The sequence below is a fragment of the Urocitellus parryii genome, chromosome 3 (genome assembly GCF_045843805.1).
Source record: "Urocitellus parryii isolate mUroPar1 chromosome 3, mUroPar1.hap1, whole genome shotgun sequence".
NCBI lineage: Eukaryota > Metazoa > Chordata > Mammalia > Rodentia > Sciuridae > Urocitellus > Urocitellus parryii.
Window position 1 is genome coordinate 217,184,296 of NC_135533.1, and position 12,648 is coordinate 217,196,943.

The 12,648-nt window shown below is 66.3% G+C and overlaps 1 protein-coding gene across 4 annotated transcripts in view; it reads right to left on the bottom strand.

The window, feature by feature from the left end:
• Kdm4b (lysine demethylase 4B) overlaps positions 1-12,648 on the bottom strand; it is a 110,281-nt gene that overhangs the window by 18,940 nt on the left and 78,693 nt on the right. For 2 of the 4 annotated variants that reach the window (XM_077796614.1, XM_077796613.1), the window contains exons 11-13: positions 7,528-7,724; positions 2,346-2,447; positions 1,902-2,104 (exon numbers count right to left, since the gene is read on the bottom strand). In XM_077796614.1, the coding sequence (XP_077652740.1) occupies positions 1,902-2,104; positions 2,346-2,447; positions 7,528-7,724 (502 nt within the window). The remainder of the gene's footprint in view (positions 1-1,901; positions 2,105-2,345; positions 2,448-7,527; positions 7,725-12,648) is intronic. The other 2 variants (XM_026404320.2, XM_026404317.2) reach the window with 1 other exon arrangement.

Genomic DNA, 12,648 nt, shown 5'->3' on the forward strand with positions numbered 1-12,648 from the left:
CTCCCTGTTGGCAGTGGTGGCCGCAGGACCTGCGTGCGTCTCCACCAAAGCAAGCTGCCGGCCTCTCCCCTCTGGGCCGTGGGTGTGGCCAGCAGGCCTGTCCGCCTCGGCCTCCCTTCCTGACCAGGTCCTTGTCACAAGCCTCCTCGGGACTCCTCTCTCAGCTTCAGGTCTTGCTCGTGGAGTGTTTGACGCTGTCGATCTTTGTTCCGCTGACGGCCTGACTGTCCACCTGCTTAGACGTGGTGCTGAGGACGGAGCCCGGGCTCGGAGGGCGAGGGACTCTGCAGCCCAGCCCAGCCCAGCCCAGCCCAGCCCCCGTGCAGTCGATCTTGATCTTGTTGGTTTGTGCTTTGTAACAAAAAATTAGCCTAAAATCCCGAAGATTCATCTTCCACCTCGGGTGTGTCTTCCCAACACAAGGCTGAGCCAGTGGCAGACGATGGCCCTTATGAGGCCACAGCCTGACCTGGACTGACAGGCACTTCACGTGGTTGAACGGGCCCTCAGACAGGATCAGTGAAGGGTGCTGAACTGGGGTCACCCAGGGCCACTAAGAGTCCTCATGGGAGGAGGCAGGAGGGCCAGCGTCAGAGGGCCTGGAAGACGCTGCGCTGAGGGCTCTGGAGCCGAGGAGGGGGACGTGGACTGTCCCTGGGGCCTCAGGAGGGCCAGCTGCTGCTCCTGGGTCTTGCCCATGGAGGTCCATGTCACACTGGGACCTGGGACTGTGACAGGGTCAACAAGCATGGTCTTAGGCCCCAGGCTTGCGATCGTCGGGCACAGTGGCCACAGGGAGCTTGACCTGGCCACAGGATGGGCAGTGGGAGGGACGAGCCTCCTGCTCACCTTCCAGGAGCCCTGCTCCAGGGACCCCACTCCTGGGCCCTCGATTTGTGCGCCCTTCTCAGGGCCTGAGAGGCCAGCCGACGGCCAGTGCCCATGTCTGGAGGGCTGCAGCCTCTGCAGCTCTGCTCGTGGCCTCACCCACCGGCATCTACACCACAGGCCTGCAGGCAGGACGTGGCCGCTGCAGGCAGGACGTGGCCGCTGCAGGCCTGGAGGGCCTGGCTGGGGCCACAGAGGCCCAGCTGCCTGGGGAGCGGCTGGCACATCAGGCGTCCTCCTGGGCAGCCACTCTGCCCGACTGTCCAGCACTCCACTCTCCCAGTCGCCTTCTCGACGAAGCCTTCATGACTGGTGGAGTACTCCAGGTCGCTTTCGGCCGCTTTCGGCTGTTACAAGTGGCCTCTCTCTAAGCCACGCCCCCTTTGCATGGCTCATGGCCGAGACTGGCCCCCGGGCTGCTGGGCTGGCCAGAAGCTTCTGCTGGACTGGAGTCGCTGCCCGGCGAGTCTGTAGTCCCATGGCTTCCTCACTCAGGTGGACGCCCCCTGGGACCCTCTGCTGTTGCACACTTGTCCTTTTCCTTGCTGGTCTTGCCTCGGGCGGCTGACCCTCCTGTCCCGCTGCCCCAGGGAGCAATGCCAGGACCACTCTGCCCATGCCACCTCTGCCCTGGGACCCGCTGACAAGCAGCCCCACCGGGACCTGTGCACAGGGAGGGTCAGGGAGGGAGGGCTGCCCTCCCCTTCCTTCCCAGGGGCACGCGCCACGTGCACAGGCGCCAACACAGGCGTGAGCTGGGAGCAGGAACCCAGTGACAGGGCGAGAGGGCGAGCCGCACATTAGCAGGGGCCTTTAAAATGCTCGTGGATGGAGATTCCACAGCCCACGTGTCCCCTGGGGGGAGGGCATTTTCATAAAATGTGCCCAGTAAGACGCTGCGGGCCGGGCCCCTGGGATCAGGCGCCTGGCAGAGGGAGTGCCAGCTCCTTCCAGGACACAGGGAGCGGGGCGGGGTGGCCTGCCCCAATGCCAGGGTGACGGGCTACACTAACCTTCGGTGCCCTCGGCATCCTGCAGAAGGCCCTGGGGCGGCTGCAGCTCTTCTTCCTCCTCCTCCGGGTCGGCCTCTTGTGCGGCCTCCTCCTTCACACAGCCTCCAGCCTCCTCCAGAAGGGCTGCCGCGGCGGCTCCCTCCTCTGGAGATTTGGGGTCTTCAGCCTTGGGCTTCTTGGGCTGAGTCCGCTTCCGGTGCGACCTGGAGAAGGAGGCCTGTCAGGCAGGAGGGCGGACACAGGCAGAAGGCCGCCCACCCGCCTGGCCTGCTGGGCTGAGGCGGGAGGGCGGCGGCTGGCGGCTGGAGGTGGGATGCTGCCCAACACCCGGAGGGACGATGGAATGGGCGGAGCGAGCGCGTGGGGCGGGAGACACAGGGTGCAGACTCATGGAGACAGCGGCCGCGTGAGATGCGGGCCGGCTGGGGACAGGGGTGCACTTACGCCGGCCCCGGCTTCCTGGTCTGCTCTTTCCTCCTCTCTAGACTCGGCCTCCTCTCCTCCTCAGTCTTTCTCCAGGGTCTGTTTTCCTTCACACTAATTTGTCTAGAAGGTAAATTTCAGGGCGTTTTTCTCTAGTGCTTCTGTGGGGCTCCCCAGGATGCTCTGCTGGGGGCCTCACCTTGAGCATGCCCCCCACTCTCCGGGTCCCCTCTCTGCAGGCCCACGGACACACAGGGTCTCCCAGCTCACCCATGCAAGGCTCCTTCCCAGCCAGGGCCCGGCCAGAAGGAAAGCCCAGCCCCATGCCCAGCCCTGGCAAAGGGACACGCCAGGGACCTGGGGTGCATGGGGATGTCCCTGGCGAGGAGCTCAAGCTGAGGCCAGCAGGCTGTCCCGGGGGCGCGGGGTCAACAGGAGGACAGGCGCAGTGGCAGGGGAGGAGGCCTGCCTGTTAGAGGCTGAGGCCTTTCCAGGCTGGGGACGAAGCCAAGGCCTGGGGGGGTCACTAGTGCTCTCTAGCAGGTGGAGACACCTGCGGCCCTGTCCCCCAGGGCTCTGTACGTGGCCATGTGGCTTCCTGGGCCCCAATGGACTTCCTGCCTGCCCCTCCCCACAGTTGAGAGTCACTGGCTGAAACCCCACTTGCAGCTGGACGGGGCCACGGCCATCTTAAGGTCCTGTCTAAGACAGCTGGCCCCCTTGCCAGCAGTCCCCGTCCCTAGGTCACTGAGCCCTGCTGACCCTCCTCTTCCTAATCAGAACCACTGCCCCCTGCCAGCCCCGGGCCTGTTCTTGCTTGTCCCTGAGCCCAGAGAGGCCACCCAATGTTCGCAGCATGAACCCCACGAGATGACCAGCAGCAGAAGCAGGTGGAGCATTCCAGATGGGACACAGGGAGAAGCGTCACAGGGGGGCGTCACACAGGTGGGGCACACGGGTGCCACAGGGAGCACAGGCAGGTGGGGAGGAAGCAGGGACACCGACAGGGAGGAGCGAGGACAGGCCTCTCCAGCAGGCAGCACCACCTCCAGGCAGCCTGGGGCTGGGGACGCAGCTCAGGGACGCAGTCTGGGGCTTGTCCTGGGGTCTGACTGCGTCCAGCTGCAGGGCTGGGCTTCAGGTGCAGTCCCCTGCGACCCAGGCAGCACTCACAGGCGGCCTCCTCCCTCCTCACCCGCCCTGGGCTCCTTGCACCGGCCTCCAGGGCAGTCCCCGTCCCCACCCTGGAGGTCTCTCCCCTCCATGGAGGACCCAGGGTCCCTTAGGCCCTCGAGCCACAGGCGGCCTCCCAGAGCTGCGGCCCAGGACGGCCCTGGGCAGCTCCCCTGCTGGCCCCCAGGCCCCACACCCAGGAACACCAACTGCCCACTGCAGTTGGCGCGGCCTCCACCTGGGAGCAACACCAGGGAATGGCCCCCGTATGGGCGGGGCGCTGGCGCCTGTGGCCCCTAAGCCGCTCTGTCCCGCCTCTCCTCCGGTGGCCGTTCCCCCTCAGGGCCCCTCACCTTCCCGGACAGGGCGAGACGTGAGGCCCCGTGGGCCTCCTCAGACCCTACCACGCTGCTCCGGGGGCTGGGGACCCCTTCTCTGAGTGCCAAGTGTCCCCGGCACCCCAGGGGCAACAGGTGGCCCCAGGGCACTGTGCTCTCCTGCCCCAGGTGTGTGGGTCCACTGACCCCACAGAGCCCCCTGAGGGGAGGCATGGCCAGTGGCTCTCTGGGAGGGGGTCCTCCTCTGATGTGGAGGCCCTGTCTCTGTGGGCTGCTCCAGGACTTCGCGGCGTCACCCGCTTGCCCTGCCAGCAGCCCCGAGGCCGCGATATGAAGTGGGGCTGGCCCTTCTTGCCCTTCCTGAACCCCCAGCAGGGCGGCGCCCAGGCGGGCCTGCCTCCAGCTCCCTTTCCACCTGCTCCAGGTGGAGGAGGGCTGTGCGTCTTGCTGCGCCCGTCCCTGTCCCGACCCTGGCGGGCCCAGGCTTCCCCAGGCAGGCTAGAGGCGGATGGTGGCCCTCCTGAGCCAGGGCCTGCACCCGCTCGAGGCTGAGCGCGTTCTGAAGACTGCCGGATGGTGGGAGGGCAGCGCCCTGCCCTCCACGGGACCCTTGGCGGGACCCTCGCCTCCTGGCCTCCTCCCTCCTGCCCAGAGCTGCCCGTCCTCCATGGGGACCAGGTGGCGCAGGCACAGGAGCCATGGGCTGCAGGGGCCGAGGGGGCGGTCCCATAGCCCCCACACTGGCCAGCCCCTCCTGCCCGCCCATGGCAGGCCGCCCGCCTCTCCTGGCACTGCCGCCACCCTCTGTCCTTGAAGTCGGACCCCGCAGCAGCTCCCGTCCCTGCTCCCACTGCCAGGCGGGCATGGCCTCCCAGGCCCAGCTGGCTGCTCCAACCAAGCCCTGGGCTCAGTCCAACCGTGGTCCCGACACTTGCAAGATGGAGGCGCACCCCTTGGACCTCAGCTGGCAGGAGGAAGTGGACGCCCGTGGGACGGCATCAAGGGGGCTATGGGTCCGCTCGAGACTGGCAGGGGTGTGTCGTCTGTGGGAATGGGCGTGGCAGGGGCCTGATGGTGTGGTGGTGTCCCCAGTGGTTTGGGGATGAGGACAAGCCAGGCAGCAGGTGGCCACCCCCGGGCTCACAGTGGCTCTTCACCTTCCAGACTGAGGGCGTCTGGAGGTGTCCAGGCATGGCGGGGTAGGAGCCAGGGGCGGGGACATCAGGGCCACACTTGGCTGGGGATGGAGACTGCTCCATCTGGGCTCTGGGTGCGGACACATGGTCCCCACCTTCCTGCCTGGTGGCTCACCCAGGGGTCTGCTGGAGCCGAAGGCAGGCGGGCAGCTCGGGAGGAGCTCAGAGCAGCACCAGAGAGCGAGCCTGGCCACAGGAAGCTGCCTGTGCAGTTCCATGTGTCCTATTTGTCACAGAAAAATACACAAGTGGCCCTGGCGGGGGGTCAACTCAGCTGACAAGATGTCTTGTGGAAGACAAACCTGTGGCAGGCGGCCGGGCAGGGGCCACTGGCCTTCCCAGCACAGACCGGCTGGCTGCGGCCAGGGGAGGCCTCTCGTGGGGGGGCGCCCACACAGCGGCTCCAGCCGGGGACCCTGCTGGTGCCCACGGGGAGGGCGAGGCGGAGGCCAAGGAGGCCACTGAGAACCCCCCCACCGGCCCAATGCGCACAGGCCCCGCCTGAGGGACCCTCAGACCACGGTGACGTCAGCTGAGGACGGCCGCTGGGCTGCCAGCCCAAATACACCTGCAGAAGCTCAGGGCCGCCAGGACACGAGGCACGAGGACACGAGGCACGGGGGCAGAGGACGGTCACAGGGAGGGTCCCAAGGCTGAGGGCAGGTGGGCCGCGCCTGGGCTCTCAGACTGGACTCGCCAATCAGCCTCCCGCAAAAGCCCTGGCTTCCGAAGCGGAGGAGGAACCGGCCTGTTGCAGACTGAAGGCGCAGAGAAGTCACACCCGGGGACATGACTTGTCAGCAGCTCTCCCGGGTGCTGGGACCAGGGAGGAGGGGAGGAAGGCCCAGGAAGGCTGCTCCAGGAAGGAACAGTTTGTGCCCAGGAAGGGGCCGCGGCAGGCAGAAGGGCGCGGGTGCCGTTGCGCCTGCCGCTTCCTCTGTGGCGGGTTGGAGTGGGCCTGGCCTCCTCTTGGCAGGCTTTTGGACAGCCTCTAATCCCATCCTGCTCCTGGAACGTGGCGCCTGTTTATTGGCAATCCGCTCTGTTGACCAATTAGCCTGAGCCACAATCAATTAACCATTATGCAAATAGCCCGTCCAGGGCGAGAGCTGCTGCCCGCTGCCCGCTGCCTGCCAGGCGGGAGCCGACAGAGCCTGGCAGCCTCAGTACCAAGTGGCTTTTTCTGGAGAAGGCTGAGGGCAGGAAATCAAAAGGACAGACACCAAAGGAACCCAGAAAGGATGGCCCACCTGCAGGCCAGGAGGCTGTTAGGAGGAGCCGAAGAACATTCCAGAACAGACTCAACACTCGCCACCAGAGGCTGAAACTGCCTCCGACGCAGACTCAGGTGGACAGACACAGACGGGATGTGCTGAGAACGAGGGTGGCCAGTGGGGGGCGCTCTGGCCCGCACCACTGATCCCAGATGCCGCTTCTGAGGCCGACTCCACGGCGGGGAGGCCGAGCGGCCCCACCCTGCTCGGTGGCTGGGCCCCAGCTGGGTTAAGCCACAAGTGACCAGCAGCTGCTGATGGAGCAGCCAGTGACCGATGGAGCAGCCAGTGACCCATGGGCAGAGAGGCGGCCTCCAAGCCAGGTCCAGAGGCCAGAGCACTGCCCGCTTGGGAGCGGCCACCCTCAAGACAGGCTTATGGTTATAAGTGGTTCAAAAAAAAGAAGTCCACCACGTCCCACGGCAAGCGAGGATCGCGCGGGCCAGCCACAGCGAGCGTGGGCACAGGCGCAGGACGAGCCAGATGCGTGCCTTCACCGAAGGTCTGCCATCCGAGCAGGCTCTGGGCCACTTGGGGAGCTGAGGAGATGGGCCAGAGACTGCCGGCCCGGGCCCTGTACCGTCCCCAGGCTCCAGCTCACACTTGGTGGCTGCTGACTCTTCCTGGGGCCCAAGATGAAGGGACGCTGGGGACGGATGTGTCTGTAAGCAGCTCAGAGCCCTGGAGGCCTGGATGCTGCCTGGACAGCTCGGATCCACGCCTGGCCCCGGCCAGGAGAGGTGCGGGGCCCACCACGCTGGGCGGGACTATGCTGTTGAGGGGAGTGGGGACCCCAGGGTTGCTGAGAGGTGGAGCTGGAGTCCCCACGGCCATCCCCATGGACTGCGCCTCAGCAGTCACCTCCAGGACCTCACGGGGAGAGGCACCTTCACCCACGGCGCGCGGTCTCAGAGACAGAGGGGTGGGACTCTGACCCCTGGGCACTGGGAATGCTGCCCGGGACCTGCCACTCTCGACCCAGCCAGGGTCCTAAGTGCCCCCACACCACAGGCTAAGGCAGGAAGAGCGGGGGACACAGCGTGGGCGCTCCAGGGGAGACGGGTGGCCCGAGCAGCGCCCACCCAGGAGCCAGGCAGGTGGCGGAACCTGCTCCACTCCGAGGCAGGAGAAGGAAGGACGGACCGAGCCGCAGCCAGTGGGAAGTGGTCTGGAGCACGCCCTGTCCCACCAGTGATGGGTGACAGGCAGCTCCTGGACCCACCTGCGGAGGAGCTTGGCCTTGAGCGAGGCGCGGGAGGCGCTCCAGGAGCTGAGCTCGGGGCTGCTCAGGGCCGTGGGCCGTGTGTGGTCCAGCACCGGCAGGTCCTTGCCCTGCTTCCAGAGCTCGTAGCGCTCGGGCTGCAGGATGCGCACGAACACGTCCATGGAGATCTTCACCATGTCCTTGCGGCAGGTGCACTGTGGGGAGACAGACGCCTGAGGCACGGGCAGCAGCGGCCTCGCCCGGCCTGGCAGAGGCCCAGGGCCTTCCTCCACCCGGCCCTGTCAGCGGGAGGTGGCAGCCTCTTTCCCAGGGAGAGCGTGACCCATCCCTTCTCAGGCTGCACGGACCGCGGCTGTCGGCAACCGCCCGAGGGGCTGAGCGCAGGCCCAGGCTGGCGGAGGGCGTCAGAGCTGGGCACCACAGGCAGCGGAGCAGCCCGAGGCGACCAGCTGAGGCCAGCTCTGCCTCTCGGTTCCAAACCAATCTCCCTCCTTCAGCTGCGCCCAGGCAGACAGAGACCAGGGAGCACTCTCCAAGCCGGAGGGAGGGGGGGAGTCGGCAGCCCCAACGAACAGGTGTGGTGAGGGCCAAGCCCAGGGTACGTTCCCAGGGGGTGGCCACCTCCCCTGGGCCTCCCCAAGGGTCACCCTCACCGGGGAGCCGCTGCTCATGGGGCTTGAGGGAGGGGCTGCCAGAGAGGGAGCTGGGGCGCGGGGCCCCACTAAGGTCGGCCATGCCCCGCCACACGCAGGGCAGGCACAGCGGGCTGCCTGCTGGACGCCGGCAAACTCCGCCCAGGACAGGGTGGGCTCTGGCAAGCTGCAGACCACAGGAGGCCGCGCTACGGTGCCGCCAGCAATCCCTGCACTACGTACGGAGAGCTGCGCCTCCCCACCCACTGTCCTCAGGCCGTGGCCTCTACAGCAGCAGTCATCAGGCAACACTCAGCCTCGGGGCACTTGGGGCCAGAGAAGCCAGGCCCGAGTGACCGTGGAGGCTACTGCAGCTGCTTCCTGGCTCTCTGCAAAGTCCTGCCCAGGACCACAAGCACCAGAACAGGGAAGGCAGCCAGGGCCCTGGTCTCCCAGTTACTGACCTGGAGACGGTGGGGGGGGGGCAACTGTGAGAGGGAGGGAGGCAGAGGGAGGTGACCACGCTCTAGGGCAGGGACTGGCAAGTTGTGTCCATGAGGGCCAGTTGCAGGTGGGACACTGCTGGCCTTGACCTTCAGCTCTTGACCTCTGTCTGCCACTGGAGTTCAAAAGCATCAGGACAATGTGCACAGGCAAAAGACTCGGCAAGGCTGTGTGCTAATAAAACTTTATTTACAAAGACCAGGCAGTGGGCCGCAGGGTAGGGCAGTCACCTGCTGACTCCTGGTCCAGCGCAGGCGGCTAGAGCAGCCCTGGGTGTCTCCCCTGAGGCTGAGGGCTGTGTAGGTGCTCAGGGCTAGGGAGGGGGTGCTGCTGCCAGGCTCCCCCGGCTCTGGGAAGGCAGATGCCCAAGGATATGGGCACAAGCAGCCCGATGGCCTGTGGCCTTCCCTGAAAGCCCACATGGAACCTGCAGCCCCCTGTCAGACAACAGGCCAGGTTCCCGGGGCAGCCCGGCGCTCTCCTGCTTTCAAGACCCTGCGCTGTCACTACACGGTACGCGGTGGAGGGACAGGACAGAGAGGGAGGGTGGAACCGAGCAGGAGCAGCTGTGTCCCTCCAAGGAGCCTCCCAGACCCCCTGCTTTCCCCACAAGACGGAGTCCATGGCTCCAGATGGGATGCTTCCGGGGGTACCGCCGCCTGGAATCCCCACAGCTCTGCCCACCCCCCAGGGGCAGCCACAGTGCCTCAGGCTGGACCTGGCACAGGGCTTTGGGAACAGAAAGGGACCCAACCATGCCGACAGGAGGGAGTATTTACGGCCAAGTGATTCCCAGAAAACTCAATTCATTTCATGAAGCCCGCAGAGAGCTGGCCGCGACTTGGCTGCAGTGGCGGGAGCGCAGATGGCGCCTGGGTTTCGGATTCCTGGCTGGGCCGCGGCCTTGCCGGCGCCACCATCAGCAGCAGCTTAAGGGATTTGTACGGAGCAGCTCTGCAATTGCTTTTCCTTTAGTAATTAGAAAAAGCACCTGTGCGCCGAGTGCGCGCCGGCATGCTCTGCCAAGTGCGTCCCGGCCTGCAGCGGCCAGCCCCTCGCCGGCCAAGGCTGGCCCAGTTTCTGGCTTGCCCTCTGCCCACGGCTGCGCCCCCTGGAGGAGCTGCTGGTGCCAGCCTATCTGCAGCAGTCCTAGGAGCTGCCTTACAGGGCGGTGGCCGCCGGGAGCTCCCACACAAACGTGTCCCGTGGGTTCTGTAGAGTGGGGACGTGGGTACCCGAGAAGGAAACAGCAGGAGGAGGCAGGGCCTGGTGGCCCCAGGGAGGGGTACAGCCTGTGGGTGCAGGCATGTGGCATTCACTGTCCAGTGCCAAGCAGCTGAGCAACAGGGTGAGGGCCACAGACCTGTGGCCTGGCTTTGGTCTGAAGGTTCTAGAAAGCAAGGCCCTTCGGCAAGCACAAAGATGGCGCCCTCCTCAGGAGGCAGCCCAGCCATACGCAGAGCCTGCTGACGGCTGCCACACCACCTCCAGGCTGGCCTGGGGACGCAGAGAGCCCAAGCAAGGGCCAGGCCTTCAGGAGCAGCAGGGGTAGCCTTTAGGGGCCTCAGCCGGAACCCTCAGGGCGGCCTCGGCAGGTGCCCGGTGAGAGAAGCCCACGGGCCGGTCACACCGTTTTCATCCAGGACCCCCCAAGCCCCGTCAGGCTGCCGACCCTCTGGGACGCGTGTCCTCATGGGGACCTGCTGCAGGCACTGAGGCGACAGTCCTGTGCAGTCCCCACCAGCGTGTGGGACAGCAGTGGAGTCACTCTTGGGGAGTGTGGCCGAGGCATTGGCTTCTGGTGGAGAAATCGGACCCAGATGGGGCTGGGCAGTCTGCGGCCCCCTGCAGGCCTGCGCACCCAGGGCCCTGCACTTGTACCTGTGCAGTAGACACTCAGCTACCTCGGCAGGTGGCCACGGTGCCCAGGGACAGCCGTGGAGTCTGGGCCGGTCCAGTGTGACCCAGTGCGACCCCGGGTAGTGACAGCTGTCCATCTAGTACAGCTGTAGATGGGACACTGCTGGCCCCACGAGGACCAAGGCACCCACTGGGGACAATAAAGCAGCAAAGTGAGACTTGGGCTGGGAGCCCAATACGTGTGACCTGGATCTCTGTCCCCAAGATGGTCCTGCCTTGGCCTTGCCTCCGCGTGTGGGCCGCTGTCCTCTGCAGGCCCTTGTCCCTGCCCCAGTAGGCTCTCGGAGGGCTCCTGGCATGGAGAAAGGCCTGACAGCCCGCCAAGCACGCCTCCCAGAGCCCTCGGCAGCGCCACTGGCCAGAGCCGCCTGCAGCCACATGCTGAGGAAGAGCGCGGCCACGGGAGCCTGACAGCAGGGGAACAGCAGCCTGCCCCTGATGCCCCAGGAGGCGGAGGGCCAGCGAGGCCACAGCCCCCCACCTGCCCCAAAGAAGCCCAGCCACAGTCCAGCCTCCACGGGCAGCCCCAGCGAGGGGCAGGGTGCAGGACGGCCAGCGCGGGGCCAGGGGGCGGTCCTGGGGCAGAGACGCCCTCCCTGCACCTGCTCTCTGCAGAGGGGCCGAGCGTGCAGCCCCCAGGCAGCAGGGTCAGGGAGGAACAAGCTCTCGAAGGGACACGCCGGTCCCTCAGAAGCCCACCTCAGGTGCCTCGAGCCTCTGGCTCACAGCAGCAGCCTCCGTGTGCCTGGCGCCCTGCCTCTCCTGGAACAGGCCCAGGGCCAGGTCTGACCCACCCTGTGGGCAGAGCGCCACAGCACCAGCCCTGCCCACCTGCTCAGTCTGCTGGCCAAGCCTGTGCTCCAGCAGCAGGGCTCGCGCTCAAGCAACACCATGAAGCCACAGGATTCGTGAGCAGGCCATTCGGAACCAGCTGCCCAGACGCGACTTAGGCACGGGATGCCGTAGCGCAGTGGAGGGATGCAGGCTGGGGGGCCGCCACGTGCCACCCCCAGAACCCATGGGGACACCAGGGCATGTTGGCCACTGCCCGTCACCTGCATGGGCCCAGGCCCTCCACCCCAGATGCCCAGATGGGATGCCCCCCACGATCCCCTCCCAGCAGAGGGCCACTCCCGCCCAGGCTCTGGGTCCCCTCTGGCTGCAGCTGCCTCAGTGGGCTTTAGTTTTACTCTTCTCCTGAAACTGGACCCACATGGACAGACAGAAGGACACAGCAACCCACGTGCCTACAAAGACAACCCGGGGAGGCACTGGGCAGGAGCTCGCCTGTCACCTGGGCAGAGCCTGGCCAGGGCCTGAGGCGGGTGGGGGCGCCTGCCGGCAGGTAAGGCTGTGCCTGAGACGAGCCCAAGCTCCAGGAGACCCCGTGCTGCGTCGCGTCGGGAGAGGCTCCCCAGAGGCTCTGGAACCTTCTCCCAGTGCTGAAAGCACGACTGTCAGGGCCTTTAGTCTCCCAAGGTTTCGGATGACCAAAAAAAAGACGCCAGTTTCCGACGAGACTCCCTACTTGTGGCCGTAAGACCGAGCACAGAGGTCTCAAACTCCATGCTCAGGTGCCACCTGTTCTGTGCAAGAAGTCTGGGCCAAGGGTCCCCCGTGCCACGAGGCCCTGCCCAAAGCAGCCTGCAGCGCAGCAGGGCCCTCTCCCTGCTGCCCGGCCACCACGCGTGGCCCGCCTCCCCTGGCCAGAGGGGCTCTCTGCTTCTCAGGCCACGACACAGGCAGGGTCAGACAGGAAGGAAGGACAGGGAGCGCCTTCTGCTCCTCTCCTCCCCGGCCACCTCAGGGGACCAGCCTTGGGAACTCACCAAGGTCCCTCATGACCCGGTGTGAAAGCAGCCACGCTCGAGACTCTGCACGGCCTCTCACAACAGGACGGGAAGGGGCCAGGGCACTAGGAGGGGACACTTGCATGGGAGAGCCCCAGCCACCAGGGATCCCCTTGTCACTTGGGCCACACTGGCCCCAACATGGAGCCCCCTGACATCAGGCTACGTGAGCCTCGGTGGATGGACCTTAGGGAAGACCCAGGGTCAGGAGA